Source organism: Bubalus kerabau, chromosome 3 (genome assembly GCF_029407905.1).
Source record: "Bubalus kerabau isolate K-KA32 ecotype Philippines breed swamp buffalo chromosome 3, PCC_UOA_SB_1v2, whole genome shotgun sequence".
Lineage (NCBI taxonomy): Eukaryota > Metazoa > Chordata > Mammalia > Artiodactyla > Bovidae > Bubalus > Bubalus kerabau.
The window spans coordinates 5,220,348-5,243,696 of record NC_073626.1 but is presented as its reverse complement, the minus strand read 5'-3'; the positions used below and the strand labels follow the sequence as shown (position 1 = coordinate 5,243,696).

At 39.0% G+C, this 23,349-nt stretch overlaps 1 protein-coding gene across 6 annotated transcripts; it reads left to right on the top strand.

Moving 5' to 3' along the window:
• The first annotated feature begins 1,539 nt into the window (after positions 1–1,539).
• Positions 1,540–22,198, top strand: SLC35B3 (solute carrier family 35 member B3). Of its 6 annotated transcripts, XM_055570553.1 has the most exons (11): positions 1,540–1,669; positions 5,922–6,215; positions 8,927–9,048; positions 12,814–12,968; positions 14,210–14,317; positions 15,593–15,690; positions 18,209–18,301; positions 18,717–18,828; positions 19,865–19,934; positions 20,712–20,788; positions 21,489–21,647. In XM_055570553.1, the coding sequence occupies exons 1-11, from the start codon at positions 1,580–1,582 to the stop codon at positions 21,509–21,511; spliced, it is 1,242 nt and encodes a 413-aa protein (XP_055426528.1). In that variant the 5' UTR covers positions 1,540–1,579; the 3' UTR covers positions 21,512–21,647. The 6 variants fall into 6 exon arrangements, with proteins under 6 accessions (XP_055426528.1, XP_055426527.1, XP_055426526.1 ...); XM_055570552.1 differs by lacking the exons at positions 20,712–20,788; positions 21,489–21,647 and adding an exon at positions 21,812–22,198; XM_055570551.1 differs by lacking the exon at positions 20,712–20,788 and having other exon boundaries at positions 21,489–21,955.
• Positions 22,199–23,349: the final 1,151 nt, after the last annotated feature.

Sequence of the window (23,349 nt, the reverse complement as noted above, 5' to 3'; positions counted from 1 at the left end):
CATCTGCAGTGATTTTGGAGCCCAAAAAACTAAGCCTGACACTGTTTCCACTGTTTCCCCATCTATTTCCTATGAAGTGATGGGACCGGATGCCATGATCTTTGTTTTCTGAATGTTGAGCTTTAAGCCAACTTTTTCACTTTCCTCTTTCACTTTCATCAAGAGGCTTTTGTGTTCCTCTTCACTTTCTGCCATAAGGGTGGTGTCATCTGCATAGCTGAGGTTATTGATATTTCTCCAGGCAATCTTGATTCCAGTTTGTGCTTCTTCCAGTCCAGCGTTTCTCATGATGTACTCTGCATATAAATTAAATAAGCAGGGTGACAATATACAGCCTTGACGTACGCCTTTTCCTATTTGGAACCAGTCTGTTGTTCCATGTCCAATTCTAACGGTTGCTTCCTGACCTGCATATAGGTTTCTCAAGAGGCAGGTCAGGTGGTCTGGTATTCCCATCTCTTGAAGAATTTTCCAAACTGTGGAAAATTCAACCTAACACGTATTGAATGGAAATGCCTAGCAGACCCACCACTTACAACAGGAGATGCCCTCTGTCATTCAGTATAAACCTTCACTGCCCGCCCTATACAAAATTCAAACGCTGCTCCTTGAACAATGCCTGTGAAGTTCTGAAAGCTGCACACAACTGGATTGCAACCTATATATTAACCCAATTCATTCCTTTCCTGGGTATCTAAAGCATGCTCTCAAAAATGTTCCTTCCGTACAGTAATCTCTATCATTTTAGCGTTACCCCCAAACCAATCATCACTGCACCTGCAGCCCTGCTGCTGCTGCTAAGTCGCTTCAGTCGAGTCCGACTCTGTGCGACCTCATAGACGGCAGCCCACCAGGCTCCCCCGTCCCTGGGATTCTCCAGGCAAGAACACTGGAGCGGGTTGCCATTTCCTGTAAACGTTTGGGGGCTGGCAGAGCTGTGGGATTTACACATTCTGAGCAGTAAGTGGCACCGTCACAACAACACTAATTTTCGCGAAAAGGACCGGGGTTGCTGTAGCCAAAAGCTGAATTATTCCGTCAGAGGCAACCCAACTATTACTTGGGTTCACCCAGAAAGCAGGTAGAACATGGAAGTAGAGAAAGGTATTGTGACTTTACCCCATCTCATTTGGATCGAGCAGAGGTAAGAGGGAACCCCTGGGGTGTCTGTATGGGGTTCAACATTCTCCAGTCGGCTTCCTTCTCAAATTCCAGGGCAAGGCCCCCTGCGCGGGCGCCCACGGGGCCCAGAGTCCCCCGCCCTGCAGCCAAAGGAGCTGCACGGGCTCAGAGGCTCGAAAACTAGAAACACTAGCAGCACAGCTCGGAGAAGGAGAGCTCTCCACCCGACCGTCACTTGCCGCAGGGACGCTACATCTAACGGGCAGAGCAGCGCACTCGCAGCAGCATCTCTGGACCACACCCGCGCTGGGCCAGCGAGCGCCGGGGCAGAGGGCGCATGCGCGAGACGTAGCCGCGCCCCTGCCGGCGGAGCCTCGGGGCTGGCGAGGGGGCGGGGCCTCGCGATTGCGCACGCGCAGGCGGACACATAAGCGGAAGTGGCGCGCGGACGCCGGGGATGCGAGCGCCTGGCGAGGAGGCGGCGGCAGTGGCGGCGGCTGAGGCTGAGGTGGCAAGTGCCGGAGTGGGCGAGGAGGAGACGCAGGAGGTGATGGCGACGGACCTGGGGAGGGGGAGACGCTGCGTCTGGCTCGGCGGCCCCTGGGCTGGGGTCCCCCTTCCTGGTGACCCAGGGCCCCCCCCCCCCAACCCCCGGGCCTTTCGCAGTGTTTGGGACCCAGCCCTCCCCTTCCCCGCTGAGAACCGTGACACGGCCCACCTGCGTCCTCGTGAGGGAGCGGGACGAGGTCGGGAGACAGGGCGCCGGGGCCCGGCTTGACGGAAACCTGCTGGCACGGTCTCCCCTTGTGCCCTCCGGCTGGCGAGAGCTCGCTCGGGCCGGTGTGTGGCCCCGCAGGCCCGAGACCACCTCTGGGAGGGTCTGGTCTGCGAGGCTATTCCCCCGGGCCTCTGGACCCCTGTCAGCCACCTCCTGGCCTCCTACCGCGACAACGTGTAGAGTTGACAGCTACTTCCCGGCTCTGCGTTCAACTGGGCACTGTGTGGCACTCTGCTGTCCACCTGCAGTGCGAGGTGATTGTCCTCATCGGGGTGTCAAGTTCGTGTCATGACCTTCCACTCGTAGCTCTGCACACTCCTCCAGGCTTTGCAGTTTCACTCTCTCCCACCACGTTTTTGTTTTCTGGGAGAAAGGATTCGGTGTTCTTTTTTTTTTTTTCAAGTATTGAGCATATGCATTTCTTCTGCAGTAAGATATCAGACGTCTAGAACTGTTTATTGGATGGACATTTTTCTAATTGACATAGTTTGGGATTCGGAAGAGAGATACAGCCTTTGAAAATAATTTAGATAGGTGTTATTTGTACTTAGGGCTTCCCAGGTGGGTCAGCGTTAAGAATCCGGTTGCACTGCAGGCGACAAAGGGTCGATCCCTAGGTCAGGAAAATCCCCTGGAGGAGGAAATGGCTACCCACTCCAATATTCTTGGCTAGTGAATCCCATGGACAGAGGTACCTCTCAGGCTGCAGTCCAAGAGGACTGAGCAACTAACACTTTTATTTGTACTTAATTTCTTAATATACCTGTTCAATCCTAATTTTAGTTTTCTCCTTTGGGGAAGAAAGAGTCAGTCAGTTCAGTTGCTCAGTCGTGTCTCTTTGCGACTCCATGGCCTGGAGCACACCAGGCCTCCCTGTCCATCACCAACTCCTTCAGCTTGCTCAGACTCATGTCCATCAAGTCGGTGATGCCATCCAACCATCTCATTCTCTGTCACCCCCTTCTCTTCCTGCCTTTAATCTTTCCCAGCATCAGGGTCTTTTCCAATGAGTGAGTTCTTCACATCAGGTGGCCACAGTATTGGAGCTTCAGCTTCAGCATCAGTCCTTCCAATGAATATTCAGGACTGATTTCCTTTAGGATTGACTGGTTGAATCTCCTTGCAGTCCAAGGGACTCTCCAACACCACACTTCAAAAGCATCAATTCTTTGGCGCTCAGCTTTCTTTATAGTCCAACTCTCACATCCATACATGACTACTGGAAAAACCATAGCTTTGACTAGACGGACCTTTGTTAGCAAAGTAATGTCTCTGCTTTTTAATATGCTGTCTAGGTTGGTCACAGCTTTCTTTCCAAGAAGCAAGCATCTTTTAATTTCATGGCTGCAGTCACCATCTGCAGTGATTTTGGAGCCCAAGAAAATAAAGCTTCTCACTGTTTCCATTGTTTCCCCATCTATTTGCCTTGAAATGATGAGACCGGATGCCATGATCTTAGTTTTTTGTATGTTGAATTTTAAGCCAACTTTTTCACTCTCCTCTCTCACTTTCATCAAGAGGCTCTTCAGTTCCTCTTCACCTTCTGCCATAAGGGTGGTGTCATCTGCATATCTGAGGTTATTGATATTTCTCCCAGCAATCTGAAAAACAGTAACCTTTAAAAATGAGCACACAGTTTCTTGAACTTTTTGCATTGATGTGTGTTCTAAGAAATAGCACAGAATCTTGTTTTTCTCTGTTTTATAATTATACCCCACAGGTCATGATTAATATCCAGAGTCCAGTTAATCTAGCTATAAATGGCAAGATTCTTTTAATTGTAAAGCATAGTGTGGCAAAATACAAAATCGGGGTTTTCTTTTTTAGGTTATTCACATCATAGTAGCATATTTTCCTCATAGTCTACATTTTTGTAGTGGGAGACTTTTCTTCTAAAGGTTAAGAAAGAGTAGATTAAGAAATTCAATTTTATTTCAGTAGATCATTTCAAATCAATGTTTTCACCATTCATTTATTTTTAAATTTCAATATGTGCTGGAAATGCTACTTTTTTTATTCCAAATAATGATTAATATCAGTCACTAATGCCTGAAATGGAAGGAATATGACCGTCAGGATCACAGTTACTGGCGATCAGAGCTCTGTCCTCCTCCATCAATCACATAATCTAAACCAGTGATGTTCTGTTTAATAAAACATTACATTCTCAATTCCAGGAAGGGAGAGGAAGTTTAAAAACCTACACAAGAACAGATTATTTGAATGGTGCTCTACACCCAGGCCAAAACGTATGGAAAATAGTTGCTAACTTTTTTGTTTCTTCTACATTCAAACACAACATTTAGGTAAGGTCTTTTAAGGCATGCTTTATAATGAAAGTCATATCTCAAGGGGATCCTACAAGATGACTTTAAGTGTGGGAAATAAGAACATGTGTAAAAGAAGAAACACGGAAAGGAAATATAGTAAAAACTTTCTAAAATTACACATTTTTCTTAAAAGTACACATTTTTCTGTCTAGAAACATGGTAGGTAGCTTGTTCAACAAACATTCTTTGATGCCTGTGTATTACTGTTAGTGACAAGTTGTATTCAGAGCCTTTACCCCAAGTTTAAATTGCAGAGAGGGGCCTACTTAATCTCTAACTCAGCAGATTAAAAGGGATCCTGAAGAAGTAACTAATTATTGCCATTTTAAACTTCCATATTACGGGGGGAGGAGGGGGGGAGGGTTTGTTTTGTTTTTTCTTTTAAGATTTTCAGATAATTCACTGTCAAAATTACTATTATCCTCTTCCTTCACGTAGAGTCTGTGTTGTAGTTCCCTCTGGGATTGTAACAGTCTCTTGTAGGAAAGTAATTTTTTCTTAATGAGTTCGTTCTGTTCTTTGTCATACTTCTACACTCTCTCGTCAACTTTTACATGAATTTATTTTTCAGTTTCTGTTAATCCAAAGAGAAATTGACAGTCATCTGTGGCGCTTTCATGATATTTTTTTTTTCCACAAACTAACAAAAAGTGATGTTTTTTCACTTTTTACAAACCAAAGAACTTTTTTATTTTTTATTTCTTTTTTCTAAACACCTTTATTAGGGTATAATTGATACATACAAGAAATACACATGTTTAATAGTTAGAATTGGATGAGTTTGGGCATATGCATACACCTGTGATCCCATCTCCATATGCAAGGTAATAGACATATCTATCCCCACCAGCAGTGCCTTGTGTCCCCTGGGTGTGAGTGTGTGTGTGTCTGTGTGTGTGTTGCTATTAAGAATGCTTTACATAAGGTCTACCCGCTTAACAAATGATTGAGTGCACAGCCCCACATAGTTAACCATAGGTACTGTGTTATAGGGTCTCTGCAACAGGTGATGTCTAGGACCAGAGTTACTGGTGTAATTGAAGCTTTATACCCACTGAACAACTATACCAAAGACTTTTTAAATTACAGTAATGTATTCCAAAGGAAGAAAACATTTCCTTTTAACTCGAGATGCTGTTGCTAAAGCATAGTATCTTTTCTATAATCTCAGATAAATCTGGATTTTTACATAACTTACATAAGTTTGACTTTATTTTACAGTGTCATTAGCAAATAAATTTTACAGTTGGCTTAGCAGCTGTAGGAGTTTGGGCTGTTCTTTACTCTTTTCTACAATTAGAGATTGACTTTAATGTTGAAGACGTTCTGCATATACTGTTTTGGGCTTTAAAAATTATATCCTCACTACAAATAAAGCATAATAAAGGCACCCTTATTTCTTTACTTCTTTGAAATAAATACAAGGTTAGCTTTTGATGTGTTGCTGTGGAGATAAGAATGGTGTATATTTAGTGATGTATTGGTCTTTATCAGGTGAAGGTAAATTGTTTGGAGAGTAAACCTATTTTGGTCGATTGGAAGCTTGAAGAAGAGAATTAATGTATTAAAATCCAGAGAGAATGACTCTTACCTATATAAATTTCAAAATGTGATCTGAGATAGTATTTGGAGCATAGCACTTTACTTGATGGTCTAAATGTTTTGCTTGAATTGTTTGTTTCCTTCTGTAGGACTTGGCTCAGCAGGCAGAAGGAGGCCTGAACAAAGGAGAGGAAACCAACAAAGATAACTTTGGTAGCACTGAATGCGGCAAAACAAGAACAATGGATCTCAAGTTCAACAGCTCCAGGAAATACATTTCTATCACTGTCCCATCCAAAACCCAGGCAATGTCACCACACATCAAGTCTATAGATGACATTGTCGTGCTTGGCATAAATCTCAGCAGATTCAACAAACTGACTCAGTTTTTTATATGCGTTGCTGGAGTTTTTGTATTTTACCTAATTTATGGATATTTACAGGTAAAAAAATTATTTGTTTATAATATGTTAATTATTTGTAATAGTTGAGCTCATTATGGGCACTACCAACAGTTTTGTTCAAGAGACTTCCCTTCATAGGATAGCAAGTTGATTCACAAATTTGAGTTTCTTAGTATACTAGTAGAAAGGGGCTACTTAAGATAAAATTGGCTGGAAACAGGGATCCAAATTTTAGAGTGAAGAATTTTACATGGGGGAAGGGAAGCCGGAGACAATTTTTAAAAACTAAAATTATGAAAAAATATGAAGTATTATGTTTTGGAAGATGTATAATAAGTATAACCATGTGTTTTTTAAAAGAAAATGATTCAAGTATTGATTAGTATTTTGGAACACAGTTTTCACATAAAATTGAACAACAGCACAAAAGCCATATTCCCATTCATTTTTAAATTCCTGGAGGTCAGTAAGAGGTCATTTTGCAAGAGTATATCTGGATGTTTAATATTTTTCCAAGGGTGTCTTTAGTCCTATACTGTTTGAATCGTTCTTTAAGCATCTGTTGTGCTCTCATCCTTGTTGGTTTCCCCTTGTAAACTAACTTTGTGCTTACTGCTCAGTTGTGTCCAACTCTTGCGGTCCCATAGACTGTAGCCCGCCAGGCTCCTCTGTCCATGGGATTCTCCAAGCAAGAATACTGGAGTGGGTTGCCAGCGGCTTCTCCAGGGCATCTTCCCTACCCAGGAATCGCACCCGAGTCTCCTACATTGCAGGCAGACTCTTTACTGGCTGAGTTACAAGGGAAGCCAACTTTGCCAGAACCTTATTTTTCTGTGATTTTTGCCTCAGCAAAAAATGTCTAGCATTGCCACAATTTGTCTTATATTTGTGTTGTTTTATGGGATAGTGTATACATCTGACCAGCAAAGTCCTGACCTTCAAAGACATGAGTTGGATGGATGACAGTCCAGACTAGTGTAAACAGCAGACATATTCTCAATCATCAGTTCATTAGTGGGTATTTTAAGCCTTTATTAACTTGCTTTTTCTTTGCAATTCCCTAACATGAGAAATCTTTATAATTCAAGAAAAGGAAAGTGATGGCGTTTTCTTAAATGTAGATAATATTTCAGATATTCTTTATAATCAGAGTGATCTTAAAAATTATTCTTTGCTTTTCCTTTATCTTATAGAAATAAAATATGAAAGTAAGTTTAAAAATAGAAAATAGAATTGTGACTATTCCTTTGCTTCTAAAAGTGCTATATAGGGTGTCTTAGTGTAAAACAACATGAATTTTAAAATCTTAATGTTTATATTGGTAACTGATTTTTCTACTAGAAGATGATATAAAAATTCAGGTATAACAATGAAGAACAACACAAAAAAGTAACTTTTATCAGATGTTGGAATTTCTTGTTGAGAAGCATTTTTTTCTCCTTTGAAATACCATTGTTACCAAATAGCTTGGGAGCAGAGTTAGCCATTGTAATGGAAAATGAATTAGAAATTTACAAATTTCGTTAAATTTTTTTCTATTTGATAAATGATCAGGGATTTTAACTAAAAACTAGTATGTTCAAAGTTTCTTTTAAAATTAGATAAACTGATTAAATTGTAACATTACTTTTGTGAGAACTGACATTGCTACTAACTCTTACATAAAACTCCGTATTAAAATAGTTTAAAGAAAATGGGGTTTTGTATTAAATTTAGCAGTATAGAAAATGAAATATTTACCTAGTGTCAGGATACTAATAAAGAAATTTTTTATGTTTTTATAAACCAAATAACTTCTACTAAATAACTCACAGACTTACTTAAACATGAAATCTAAATTTGGCAAATTGCACAGAATCCTAAATGGACAAAATCAGTTCAGGATCTTTTTAGAGCCTATGTTTAGTTTTTCTTTGAACATGAATTTATCCATCAATTTCATGTTTTTAAAATTTATTTAAAGTATAGCTGAAATATATATTGTTTATACTATATATTATGCAATTTATATAATATTTATATATGTGGTAGATGATTTATTCAGTTAAGCCAGATAACTTTATTAGACTACTTCTTAATGAGATTAAGAATGGCTTATTAACAATTAACAAATTTTTTTCATGATATAACATTATGTTTAGGAAGAGTAACCATTCTCCTATAAGGGAAAGTTTTTATGTAATCCATGGCACAGGATTTCTAAAAAAAACCCATTAATCAGTGAGTTGAACGACTGTGTTAATACAGGAAAACAGGCTTGAGGTAGTTGACTTCTAATGAGACTTGCCTTTTTAAAAGTACAGGAGTTCTTCAGTCAGCTGCCTCCCTCATTGTTTTGGGCAACTCTCTTAATTTTGGTCTTTTAAAAAAAAGAGAAAAGCAGGTGATGGGGTTACTTCCTAGTTCTTCCTCCCCCTCTCCTGTTGTGCTTGATGTCTGCCATCACATCTCTGAGCTTGGAGAAGGAAATGGCAACCCACTCCAGTGTTCTTGCCTGGAGAATCTCAGGACAGGGGAGCCTGGTGGGCTGCCGTCTGTGGGGTTGCACAGAGTGGGACACAACTGAAGTGACTTAGCAGAGCTTCTCCAGTTTTACCTCTCAGAAGCCTTACGTTTGGATGTTTTTTGGTTCATTTTGCTGTTTTGAGGGGTGAAGCTTGGTTTCTATTAAAATGCTGTGCTTACGTGAATTCATTGTGAGGAGATTGGTCCGCCGCTGAACTTAACAGTGTTCATGTATCTCTTGACAGGAATTAATATTTTCAGTGGAGGGTTTTAAGCCCTATGGCTGGTATCTTACTTTAGTGCAGTTTGCATTTTACTCCATATTTGGCCTCATAGAACTTCAGCTAATTCAGGACAAAAGGAGGAGGTATGTGGATTGCTTGTTTTTAATTTTTTTTTGGCAGTTAAGTACATGACTAGTAGTTAATTTTTTTGTTTTATTATTTTGGGCTCCTGGAGTATGTTATATGTGAAATATGTTTTACGTTAATAAAACATTTAATACCCAAGAATTTTCATCAGTGTTGTCAACGTATTAAAAATAGTAAATTTGATATTTCCATTATATGTTGAAAAAAGTAATATCCCCTGAAGTGTAACGTTACCAAAAAGTTGTTGAAGGAATTTCCTGATGGTCCGGTGGTCAGGACTCTGCACTTAACTGCAGGGGCCCTGGTGCAATCCCCGGTCAGGGAACTGAAATCCCACAAGCCACACAGTGCAGCCAAAAACAAAATGTTGTTTAGACTTAATAATAAAATAGATTTTCTTAGAATGTATTCAGATGTACATATATGTTCTTATAATGGAAATAGGTGTGATTACTGAAAGTTCAACACTACCTAAGAGTGGCCTTGATGTGAAGTGTCAGTACCTATTTTTATACTGGTTTTTTGAAATGGATAGTTAATGCTTTGTTTTGTGGGATATGTTCCACTTATCACATTTGTAATGATTATTGTAGGGATTATATTCATGGACATTAGAGAAATTTCATAATATTCCTTCCCATCAAAACTTAAGAGTTTATATGCTAGTATCTTTTAAATTAATGACCAGCTAGGTTTGAGTAATATCTTGAAATATTTTTCCTGGCATATTGAACAATATGCAGTGAAAACCTCATCTCTTATATCAGAAGGGGGTGGGGAATTTGAATATAACATTTTCTGGGTAAGTTTAGATGTGGTTATCCCGTCATGTCAGACCCTAAAATGTGAGTATTTCATGCATATATTGGATAGTTTAAGTGTACCAAGGAGATAGCAGTGTTGACATTGTCTTCATTGATATACATGTTTAATCTTTAAGTAAAAATAAAAAATTCTCATAGCTACTTTTTTCTTAAATAAGTGTTTTTGATGTTTGTATGAAGATAACTATAAAATTTTAAATATTTAAATGAGCAACATCAGTATCATTGGTCTAATTTTACTTCTCAACCTCTATATTGCCAATAAATTATTATGGTAGCAATTTTAAAAATGTTTGATTCCAAGATCATCTTTATTATTTTCATGCTCTGAAACTCCACAAGACTTAGCTCAGCCATAGGAGATAGAATAGAAAGTAAGTAAATGCATCTGTCAAGACTAATATACGTGGAAGCTTGATGAGTTATTATGTATTGCAAACTGCTGGACCACTGATTGCTTTAAAGTAAAAAAATCACAATGCTGTATTTATTAGATGAAAAAAACGAGATGACGCATCCTCCTAAGTGGTAAATTTTAAAAAGATACAGCTCCTTCTCAGCTACCAAAAGATGGAGAGTGAGCCGTCAGTCATGTTTTTCCCAGCCTTCAAATCACATGCCCATAACATATTTAAAGATAAAATCGTTTGTGTTTGATGTAAACACAGGCGAAGAAATTAGGTAGAAGAATTTATAGGCCTATAATGAAATGTAATTATGAATTGAAAACTTTGCATTTCAAGGCACATCAAAACCCTTTTTAGGAAAAAAAAAAAAAAAAGATCTTTTAAGATGTATTACAGTGAAAACATGCCCAATCGCATATTTCTGAATTTATTTCCAAGTATATGTATCTATCTCTGAATTTATTTAAGTGGCACTGCTCTTTAGACCTCTAATTAGGTGAATTCTTTGCTTAGTTGTTTCTCCCTTCCTGTATTTATATGAATATCCATGAGCTTAAAGAGTACAGAATTTGGAGTTAGAAAATGTGGATTCGAGCCTCCCATTAGTTCTGTCAGTTCCTCAGGGAAGTTTCTTACATTGTTTCATGTTGAGGATGAAATACGGTGATGTGCGGTGTCGCGTGTCACAGTCGAGCATACCCTAAGTATACGCCTTGTTATTTCAGCGAAGATGACCTTGTAGCTTTGGTGTTAATTACTCTGTGAGAGTTTTCAGTAAAGGAGATCTGTCAAATTGCTTTTCAAAGGACGTTTCAAAGTTACAGCTTCCCTATCATATCTAAAGTAGTAAGTAGTTGGGGTATTCAAGTAGAAACAGCTGAGAGTCCTAGAGGCAAGATGGTGAAATCTAGCCTCATTTCACCAGTGAGAAAGCCGACCTGGAGAAGAGCTGGGATTTCCATGAGCTCATGCCCCACGCTGGAACCTTTTGAATTTAGGTTTCCTGAGTTTCAGGCTGGTTTTCCTTCTCCTTTACTGCACTGCTTTTCTAATCTTGTGATTCTTCTGACTTGAATTTTCTGGCCACTGTTTGCAATTTATGAGTGAGGAGATTTGCCCCTTCTGACTGCTGTCATCTGGAGAAGTCGTGCTGTGCCTCCTTCACTGGTAACCGCCACTGAGGGTTAAACCCCACAGACAGTGTAGAAACCAGCGTCTGTGTCCACTGATGCATATGGGCATGCCCAGTTATTTCCTCGTGGGTTCTGAATATTGACCACTGTGTTCATAATTAAATATAAGCAAAGGTCTCAAAATTGATTTGGAAATGATACATTTTAATTGAACTTTTCTAGTAAATTATTTTGCCTTATGCATAGCCATGTAAAAAAAAAATGTGGAATTTGGTTGTCTTGATTTAAACATGAGCCCAAATCCCAAAATGAAAACTAGATCTAAATCTGCAACATAAATCTAAAACTGCAACATAATAGAATTATGTGAATGTACAAGGTTATTATTTTAGACCATTGAGTATGTCTTCAAAGTAAGCATATGCTCCCAAGAATAGCTCAAAATTCTGAAGGTGCCATATTAAGAATCTCCTTTAGGAAGTCCAGTTAGAACCCAGAGTAGAACATCTGGGATCATGAGAGAGTTGGATTCCTCATCTGAAAGTTGGTTGTTTTAACAGTTTATAGAATTAATAGCATTAGAGATAAGGCATAAGACATTATGGTAATAAAAAAATCATCTACGGTTTTAAACCACCATGGACTTCCTAGAGAAATTCTGCTCTGATTATTCAAGCAGAATGGACAGATACATTTTTCCTAATGCTAGATGGAAACATCAGGAAACAGAACAGCAGTTAGGAGTTAAAAGGAGCTGAAAGTTAACTAAGGTTGCCCTGGTGGCCGAGACGGTAAAGAATCTGCCTGCAGTGCAGGCGACCCAGGTGGGATCCCAGGGTCGGGAAGATCCCCTGGAGAGGGAAATGGCAATCACTCCAGTATTCTTGCCTGGAGAATCCCATGGACTGAGGATCCTGGTGGGCTACAGTCTATGGGGTCGCAAAAGACTTGGATACAGCTTAGTGACTGAGCAACAGCAAGGTGCTTTTTTACCATTTTAGAAACCAATATTTCTTAAAAATCAATTCTTATTTTCTGCATTTAGTCAAGATGGTTTTTGTATGTAATGTAACTACTGTTAAAAAAAACCTTAAATGTAACAAACATTTATACTTATAGTAAGAATCTAAGTAACTGTCTAATGTACTACTTTTTCACACAGTTGAGAGTCCTCACTTACAGTCCATTAAATAAGGGTAAACTGTTATTTTTACCAGCATTCTCTTATACAAGTAAGCAGTGCTATACCTTTAAGAATAGTAATATTTTACCAATATTTCTAGAAGTATTAAACAGAAATTAGAAGAGTAATTAGGAATTTACACATTGTAAGCACATTCTCTTACAGTAGTATAATTGGGTCCCAAAATGAAGATTTTGAAAATTGTCTTTTACAGAATACCAGGAAAAACCTACATGATAATAGCTTTTCTAACTGTGGGTACTATGGGGTTATCAAACACTTCCTTGGGCTACCTGAATTATCCTACCCAAGTCATCTTCAAGTGCTGCAAATTGATTCCTGTTATGCTAGGAGGAGTTTTTATTCAAGGTATAGTAATGATATGTTTTCATACTGTTTGAAGCTAACAGGATATGCTGTGACATCTAGCATTAGGAAAAACATTAAACTCCGATTCACATCTTTAATGAACATTCTAGGTATTGTAACAATTCTGAGTGATAATCTAATATAAATAAGATATTATAAAAACACTGATACTTCGCTGATATACCTCAGGATCTGAAATCTTTGGACTTGGGGAAAATCAAAATAGTATTTTGTTTTATTCTTTTTGCCTGGAGTCTACTACATTGCCGAAAGGCCGTACTCACATATTGAAAGCTTAGCTCAGAAGTACCCAGAAAGCTCTGTTTTCAACTCTTTGATTTTCCTACTCTCCAGGGCTCCACTCTCTACCTCTGTTGTACGAATGGATAATCCTCATGATGAAGTAAAGCTTAAGCTGAGCATAAGTATTCTTAACCCACTCTACTGAGCCCCAACTAAGTTACAGGCCTATGAAAGCAGGAGTAAAAGAGGAAGCAGTGATAGTGACAAGCCATGGAGCAAGTTCCTATGACTGTCATGAGGAATATTCCTGTTTGGATAACACTAGATTTCTCATACAGCCCTGACTTCATTTTATGTATTATAAGCCTTCCCAAAAGAGCCTTTTAAAATGAAAATATGTATGTCAACTGAAACGTATAATTTCAGGATAACTGTTCACATAGGAAAAAATAATGATCTCAATTCCTATTAAAAAATCACATTTAACTTTGTAAATGACTTAACCTGTATAAGAATATTTCATTACAACCCTTCTAAAAAGTTACACTGTGTAATTTCCTTATTTAAATGTAGATGTACTGAAATAAGTTAAACCTCACCAATTTAGAAGTTATCTGACTGTGGTATTTGCAAACTTACATATAGCCTGAATAACTACTCTGGTTATTTTTTAAACTTACAAACTGTAAGAGACTTCGTAGGCTTATGTTATAAAATAAAAGAGGCACTAATTCCACAAACCTTTTAAAGGTTCTGATTTAATCACTATCATAGCAGATGAAAGGAGGATTTCGTGTCTAAAGGACATTTTGGTGCTCACAGGATAATTTTCAGAAACCCTTCTGTGACCATCCCATGCCTTGATTAAAATGTTCTTGATCATTTCTGACATTGTATATAAAAAGCAATCCCTGCTGAGCTTGTTAGACACATAGATCCAACCCTGTGCTGAGTGGGTGATTGCATAATGAGGTTGACTTACCCTTTGTTATACACAGGAAAGCGTTATAATGTTGCAGACGTGTCTGCTGCCTTATGTATGAGCCTCGGCCTGATATGGTTTACCCTAGCCGACAGCACGGTTGCACCAAATTTCAACCTGACAGGTAAGGAATTATTTGTCTTCTTGGATTTTGTCAGCGTTTCAGTTCAGAGTAAGAATTTTTAGTTTCATTAGGGTTTTACATGATGGTGTGACATCTGTGTTCTCATATCTGGCATAAAGTTTCTGGACTCTCATATAAGATGTAGTAAAAGGGTCACAACTCTGAAACATAAGCATTGTCTTCAGTACTCTTGTACTTGGGCATGCCAGGAGGCTGTTTGCCTGGTGAGAATCTCCTGTTTTCTAGCACTTGGGGGGTCAGCCTTGAAAGCACTGAGCCGGAACCATACACACAAGTTACAGAGCCACAGTAGTGATGGTTGTTTTCTTAAGAGAGAAAAAAGAAACGTGCACACTTACTTTTCACTGTTTAGCTTCATTGTGTCTGCGCCCACAAAAGGAAGATTATATTTGGAGACTGAGGGGAAAAGTCATTTTAGAGGCGTGTGCATGCTTAGTTGCTAAGTCGTGTCTGACTCTTGCAACCCCGTGGATTATAGCCCACCAGGCTCCTCCATCCATGCAATAGCTCAGGGAAGAATACTGAAGTGGATTGCCATTTCCTCCTCCAGGAGATCTTCCCAACCCTGGGATCAAACCTGTGTCTCCTGCATTGCAGACAGGTTCTTTATACCGTCTGAGCCACCAGGGGCAGGAGTGGTTCACATAAAAAAGAGATAACAGCTCGCCTCACACGAAGGTAGTGGGAGCGTAGAAGTGAGATGCTGGAGGAAGGGATGTGAAAGCACCTGCCCGTGGGGTGTGGGTGATGACGACGAGGAGAAGAGGCGGTGTCAGCGGCTCTTAACTTCTCACCATGTTTGTTTAGTACAGTGTTTCTTTCAGACTTGTAACCTAGTCACCAAAGTTCTTAAGCAGCCTGACTTCATTTCTATGCGTTATGAGCCTTTCCAAAAGAGCCTTTTAAAACAAAAATGTGTATGTCAACTACTTCACATATAAAATCCAGGATAACTGTTCAAAATAATGATCTCAAGTCCTATTAAAAATCAGTACTTTAAACATAAAACTATTATTTGATGTGATTATTAAACACAATAAGGTGATGGCATTAATGCAATTTATTAGGATTAGTTTTGTTTTCTTAAATAATATCTCCATGCCTGTTACAACTGGATGTGGATAAAAGTATTCTACTGAGCAAGTGTAATTTAAGGTCTGCTGTGTTTTTAGCCCAATTAAATTTCTGATAAGTCTTGATTACTGTTCATACATTTGAATGAGGAGGTTATTTTTCTCTTATGCCTTCTTGAAGGTGTGGTCCTCATTTCGCTGGCCCTGTGTGCAGATGCTGTCATTGGGAATGTCCAAGAGAAAGTTATGAAGCTGCATAATGCTTCTAATTCAGAAATGGTAAATGCTCTCGTGCTTTTTCATCACATCAGACAGACTCAAAAATGATGATGTCCTTAGTTTTATGACATAATTATAGTACTGAAGACTTGCATTTTTGCATTGCATTTTTAAACTGGTTTATCATCACTATTTTCATAAAAGTAGCACATTCAAGCGTCATACAAAGGTAAAAAGTAAAATACCATTACCACCACTAATACCGTATGATAAGCATTTGATCATTTTTTTCCTCTCTGATTCAAGGAGTTTGGGGCATGTTAAAAAATTTTCTATGTTGCATCATTTTTGTTCTTTCTTTGTATCTGGTATTATCTTCCATCTAGCAGTTTGTAATTTGCATGTAGTTTAGCTTATCTTTTGCTTCATGGCTTATGGCTGTGCATTATTATTGAAAAGGGCTTTTCCAACTCTCAAATCTTAAGAATTTTATGCCAGTTGCCTCCTAGTTTTATAATCTCCTTATTTATGAAATCTTTGATCCAGCCAAAGCTTTCTAAAAATTTTCTTCCATATGACTATCTACTTGCCCTAGTATCACTCATTGAATAGTTCACTTTTCCAACTTTTATTTTAAATATCTTCTTCCATCCTCTCATGTTCTGATGCAAAGTTTAGAATTTTATCCTTTCCGGTTTATTTCTGCTCCGGAACCGTACGACAGCAGCTTTATCCCCAGACGTTTACCATCTGTTAGGACTAGCCACTGTCATTCCTTTTGCTTTTCAGAATTTTACCACCAGTAGTTACTCTTGGGTGTCCATATCCCCAGATAAACTAGAAATCCCGTTGGTATTGTGATTGCTATGGCATTAAATTATAAATTAATTTAGGGAGAATGGCATCTATACACTTGATTCTTTCAGTCCAAGAATGAGGTATGACTTCCCTTTTATTCAAGTGTTTCCTTTAAATGTCCCTTAGACTTTATACAATTTTCTTTGTATAAATCCAGTTATTTTTTTAATTGAAGTTAGGTGTTTCATCTTTTTGCCCTTATTACTGCAAATATTATCTTTTCTTCCCATGTGTCTTCTAACTGGTTGGTATTTGTATGCAGTAAATACGTCATGTGTGTGTTTGCATTAGTTTTACAGCCGACCACCTTGCTAGACAGACAGAGCTCACTGCGTTAAGGGTATGTAGGGCTGGTTACCTTGGGAGCAGGGTGGGGCATCAGTGCAGAGTCTCTGAGAACACAGGAACCTTAATCTTGGTCAGGAGTTTTCTTGATCATAACCGCTCTTCCTAGATAAGGGAAAGAGCCGAGAATTAAGGGACTGTGGGTAACGAAAGTTAGTGCAGTACGGTGGTTACAACGTGCACTGTGATCCAAGGTAGCCTCGGTTTATATCCTCCTGTACTAGCTCTCCTCTTTCGGAAAGATGACTTACCATCTCTTAAGTTTTAGTTCTCCCATCCACACGCTGGTAGGAAATGATGGTCAGGAGTGCCTGACTCACCTCCTGGACAGCGCAGAGAACTCTGCTCAGTGCTCTGTGGCAGCCTGGGTGAGGGCGGAGTGGACGCCTGTGTACGTATGGCCACGTCCCTTCAGTGCTCACCTGAAGCTGTCACACTGTTTGTTAATCAGCTATACCCCAATGCAAAATTAAAAGGTTAAGAAAATATATATATATAGCCTGAAAAAAAAAGCGTGCCTGTCTCTTCAGCTGGTTGTGAGAAATAAAAAGGATTAATCTATATAGAGCATCATTAGCACAGTACCTGACACATAGCAGGTTTTGAAGTTTGACAATAATGCTGATTCTGCTTATAAGGAGTATAATAAACCAGGATAGAAAGATTGGTAGGAAAATTGAGAAATTAATAAATACGCCATATACTGCTTATTTTCATTATATTTTAATAGTCTTTGCAAGCTTAATGTTTGGGTTTTTCATATCTAATATGTAGTTTTCAGAGTATCTTTGTCTTGTGTTTGTTTTTAGGATCCCAAAACTAAAATCTGGTTTGAATTCAGTAATTAAGCTAAGCAAAAAATGAATAATTAGGTAGTCATATATGAAAGGATTAGAACTGCTGAGTTCTGTTATACAAGTTGCTGCTGCTGCTGCTAAGTCGCTTCAGTAGTGTCCAACTCTGTGGGACCCCATAGACGGCAGCCCACTAGGCTCCTCTGTCCCTGAGATTCTCCAGGCAAGAACACTGGAGTGGGTTGCCATTTCCTTCTCCAATGCATGAGAGTGAAAAGTGAAAGTGAAGTCACTCAGTCGTGTCTGACTCTTAGCAACCCCATGGACTGCAGCCTACCAGGCTCTGGAGTGGGGTGCCATTGCCTTCTCTGTTGTACAGGTTATGTTGTACCTAAAACTTATAAACAGGATCAACCATCATTTCCAGAAAATTAGGCCATATCGAAACAATGATGTTACTTTTAAAATGGTTTCTTCTACACATTTAATTGAATAAATTAATTGAGCCACATATTGAAAACTATTCATTTCCACCTTTGGTTAAATAGCACTTTTTTCCACTTTATTTTTCTCTTCTCTAGGTTTTGTATTCGTATTCAATCGGTTTTGTGTACATTTTATTGGGATTGACATGCACTAGTGGATTAGGCCCTGCAGTAACATTTTGTTCAAAGGTAAACACTAATCACATTTTTTAAAATAAACATCTTCCATTAAATAGTTTCCTCTGTATTTCTGATTCTCCTTGTTCAAAAAGACTATATTTCATTTAGCTTGATGACTCCTTTAATACAATATATATAGATCAGAAATTAGAAATGAAATGATTTATATTTAAATTTATTTTATCCTTGCTCTTTTCTATAAGTTAATTTTTAAACTATCCATAATGTATAAGTTGGGGATTTTTAATTTCATTATTATTTTTCCATTAAATCAGAACTAAATAAGAATCTTTGCTTGACTGCATTGTTGAATGGCTTATTATTGCTCAAGAAGCTGATTAAAATCTGTAATTTTATTTCATTTATAATACCTCAGAGTTTGTTTTGCATTTTTCGTTAGAAAAGGCTTTTTTATATGTTACAGGATCCAATTCGGACCTATGGTTATGCTTTCCTTTTTTCCCTCACTGGGTATTTTGGAATCTCTTTTGTTCTGGCTTTGATTAAAATTTTTGGTGCACTTCTTGCTGTAACAGGTAAGAATGACGTACTTAATTAGATTATGTAATAAGCATGTGACTCCAGACCTGTCCTTTTAACCGTATGCCCCCTGCCGCCCAAGCTGGCGTGGTGGCTCCAGCTCCTTGGGAATCCAGTCCCTCTGTCTCTCTGCTCTGCCATCTTCATCCTCCTTCCAGGCAGGAAGGTGGAGAGAACTTGAAAAACACATCCCATCTCTTTCTGTAAACTCCCTAGAAATCACACTCCTAGAGACAGCACTTCTGCTGACACTGGAATTGACACTTGGTTGACTAAACCCAGTTCCATGACCACAGCAACTGTAGGAGAGGCTGGGCAGGTGTCCTGGTTAAAAAATGGGATCCTTTTACTAAGGTAGAAGGAAAAAGAGATTTGGGGAGTCAGGCTCTGACATGTGTTTCCAAAATAGTTCTGGTATTCATTGATTCATGCTTTGAACGTAGAGTCTGGGAATGGAGGACCAGTAAGAGAAAGAGCTGAGCAGCACACAGTCCAGTGGAGGAAGGTGTCCTGGAGCCGCGTGCGGAGTTCCTGTCCCCCCCTGGGTGGGACCGGGGAGGAGGGTTTCTGGCCATAACCCCTGAAGGACAGTGAACAGAGGACAGGAAAGATGTTCATGGTTTTATCCGGCTGTGCCCACCGTTAGAGTGTTAGGATGTCCTATAGATCGTTGCTTTCAAAGAATATCCACCGTTCTACCTAATCCTATCTTCCTTGGAAAAATGTTTCTTGCCAGACTGTCTCTCTAAAAGATGGTGAAGCTCCATAGCAACATGGCCTCCATCAAGTACTTACTACATTTGTACTGTAAAATTTAGCCTTATTATTTAATGTCTGTAACCCTGCTCAATTGTGGACTCCATGGTTGCAGGAGCAGTGACTTTCTGTTGTTGTTTTTTTCATTTGTTTCCTTGACACCTCATGTAGATCTTGGTGCACAGTAGGCTCTGTAAAGATTTGTCAAATAGATGATTTCCAAAGTATTACCAAGATAGTAGGCACATTCTAAAACCAACCTTTTTCTCCCTACAGTGACAACAGGGAGAAAAGCAATGACCATTGTTCTTTCGTTTATATTCTTTGCCAAACCATTCACATTCCAGTAAGTACTTCTCAATTCAACAAGTCTCTCTACCTTAGGTACTTTCACATTTCTTCTTAAACAGCCTTAATTTCTTTGTAAAGAAACCTTTTCATCTTGACCCACATTTATGGATGTGTCTTCTGCTGTTTCAGAAATGTATGTAATTATTTTGAAGAAATCATTTTGTACACTTAAATTGCCTAACCAGTCCCAATGCACTTGTGACCCTGTTTCTCGTATAAATGAATGTGAATGATGTGGTGAGATTAAGGGATTCCCCTTGCCCTGGTACAGATATATAAATTATAAATATCTACATAGATGGTTCTTAAGGTTATTTGCTGCCTTTTCCTACAAAGGATTTGAGGTAGAGAAATATTCTGTAAATTGTGCCCTAATGGTTTTATCAATTTCTGGCTTCTGGTAGAAACACTGACTGTTTTCTTTACTGTCTATTATGTATTTGAAATTAGCATCATTTAAACTTATACTGGTTGGTAATTGAGAAGATTCAGACTTAGACATGGTCATTGTACAGTCATCCCTCAGAATCCACAGAGTACCAGTCCAGGACACGATAGACTGAAATCCGAGGATGCTGAAGTCCCTTTCAGTCAGCCCTTTGCATCCAGATTCCACATATGCACACAGAGGACCGACTGTGTATTTATTTTCTAAAAAACCACGTATAAGTGGGCCTGTGCTTTTCAAACCTCTAAGTGTCAGGGGTACAAGCGTAAAGGTAACCACACAATAAATTACCATCCCTGTACAGTCGGTCTTCTGTATCCACAGGTATCTGCATCTGCAGGCTCAACCGACGGCAGGGCAAAAATATTCAAGAAAAAAGAAATTCCAGAAAGTTGAAAAAGGTGCAGTTTGAACTTGCATGGCAGATTCATCGTGTCAGGTCTTATAATAATTTAGAGATGATTTACAGTACACACAAGGCTGTGCATATATGCAAATACTTTGCCATTTTATATAAACGACCTTAGCCTCCGCAGATGTTAAGTGTCCTCTGGGTGGAGGGGTTAGTCTGGAACCGCGCCCAGGTGACCGCAGGGGCGGCTGTGGGGCTGGTTCTCTGTCAGCGCCTCTCCTTCTGGTGGGGCAGGCGCTCACTGTGCTGCCCACGCCCGTTCCGCTTTCTCAGGATGCGCCCGTCTGTCTGGGTATATTCTACCCGCTCTGGGGTAACTAGTTGGTCGCTGTGTCAAATTCCCTGACAGATTTATGTATCCAGTGCTTTAAACATACTTACGAGACTTCTGGTAGATGTTGGACTTTGAATTTACTATTATCCTCAAAATTCAAGTGCACTATATTTAAAATTCTGTAAAATACTTTTCTGACATACATACTAAACATTAAAAATACAGAATTCCATCTACTATGACCCAAATATTATTTGTAAAATAAAATAAATACTATTTTAGTGCTATTTTAGATTATTTTAGGTATCCAGTAGCAAAATATTGAAGAATTTTTGTGAAATCCGTCAAACTCTATGGTTAATGATAAATTGTTACTCTGACTTTAATCTTTTTTTTCCTTATTTCTTTCTCTTAGATATGTGTGGTCTGGTTTCTTAGTCGTCCTTGGTATATTTCTCAATGTTTACAGCAAAAATATGGATAAAATAAGACTGCCATCACCATATGATCTGATAAACAAAGTGGTGGACCTAAGGAAGTCAAGGACGTTGGCACAAACTGTGTAGGCAGTGGTTCGTTTTGTAAAATTCTATTTGTAAAATAGAATTAATTCATCAGTCAATTAACTTTCCAAAGGGACTTATAAAAACCAAAGGCTCTGAAGGCATGCTATCCATTTGTGGATGGATTACGTATGAGGTCGGCCTTTCTTCAGAACGCTGTTTGTCTAACCTCCAGAGCAATCAAGAGGGCCTTGCCCGGCACGCCTTGGACTGACAACGTCAACATGAAGGACTCGGAATGCTTGCAGTCTGTTGAGAGCTTCACTGGAGATGGACCATGGTGCGGGACTGAGTGTATCATTACGACATATCAGAGAGATTGATATGTAAAAACAGACTGCTGTCCTCTTTCCATTCCATTGTGGTGGTCTTATTTAAATTGAATCTCTGTTGTAAGAGTGAACTGATGATTTAAAGTCCAGAGAGAATAACTTCATTATAAATAAAAAGTATTCTGTGATTTTTTTTTTTAAAGAATGTGTTTGATGAAATTTTTTTATGAAGAGAGGAAATAAAGGCTGGATTTTGTTATGAAGAGGGAAAGTAAAGTATACTTTAAACCTTAGGCTTTTCTCTGATCATTTAAAAGTATACATAAAATGTGCTTTAATTTTTCTGCGGAATATACGGGATAGAGGAAGAAGAGTTATCATCCTGCCCTATAAGTATATATATCACAAGACACATTTCCTACTAGTCATCAAAGGTGCTAGGAAACTTCATGATCTGAATTTTTAAATGGAAGGGAAAATGATGATGTTGTTTAGTCTCTTATGTCATGTCCAACTCTTTTGCAACCCTGTGGAGTGTAGCCTCCCAGCTTCACTGTCCATGAGATTCTCCAGGCAAGGGTACTGGAGTGGGTTGCCATTTCCTGCTCCAGGGGATCTTCCTGACCCAGGGTTCAAACCTATGTCTCCTGCATTGGCAGGTTTCTTTACCACTGAGCCACCAGGGAATCCCAAAGGGAAAATAATTGTTTTCTTAAATAATAATAAAATTATCATAGTTTCTCTTAAAGTGAAATTTAATTTGGCAGCTTGAAGACGAAATGAGGTAAATTTAAGAGCACAAGTAGATTTAGCAGATTTGCACAGTATGTTGCTTGCACAGTTTTGAGTCTTAAGTTCAGAAAGATTTTGGCCCTGATTTTTTAGCACTTGAGTTTTGGAATTGCTTTAACTGTATTAAATCCTATTAATCTCATTTTCACTGTAAGTAATACCGGCTAAAACAGCTTGATATCCACGCTCTTAGTAATATCATTTACATTTTGTGAGTATAGTATACTTGGAATATTTAATTTCATTTTTAAAATTCCATCATATTCTGATGGCGACCTTAACCTGTTATGTGTGCATACATGGGTACAACAGAACCATGATAATTAAGGATCTAGCCCAAGAAATTCTGCCTGATTTTCACGTTCAGTCGCTCGGTCGCGTTTGACTCTTTGTGACCCCGTGGACTGCAACACGCCAGGCTTCCCTCAGTTCAGTTCAGTCGCTCAGTCATGTTCAACTCTGCGACCCCATGGACTGGAGCATGCCAGGTGTCCCTGTCCACCACCAACTCCTGGAGTTTGCTCAAACTCATGTCCGTCGAGTTGGGGATGCCATCCAGCCGTCTCATCCTCTGTCATCCCCTTCTCCTCCTGCCTTCAATCATTCCCACCATCAGGGTCTTTTCCAGTGAGTTGGCTTATGTATCACA

Bases quoted from the DNA above. Each gene is read 5' to 3' on its own strand.
- SLC35B3 (XM_055570551.1), top strand. From the start codon at position 1,580: ATGCGAGCGCCTGGCGAGGAGGCGGCGGCAGTGGCGGCGGCTGAGGCT. The intron at 14,318-15,592 runs GTAAGGAATTAT...GCCTTCTTGAAG, and splicing joins ACCAAATTTCAACCTGACAG to GTGTGGTCCTCATTTCGCTG. The intron at 18,302-18,716 runs GTAAACACTAAT...TATATGTTACAG, and splicing joins CAGTAACATTTTGTTCAAAG to GATCCAATTCGGACCTATGG.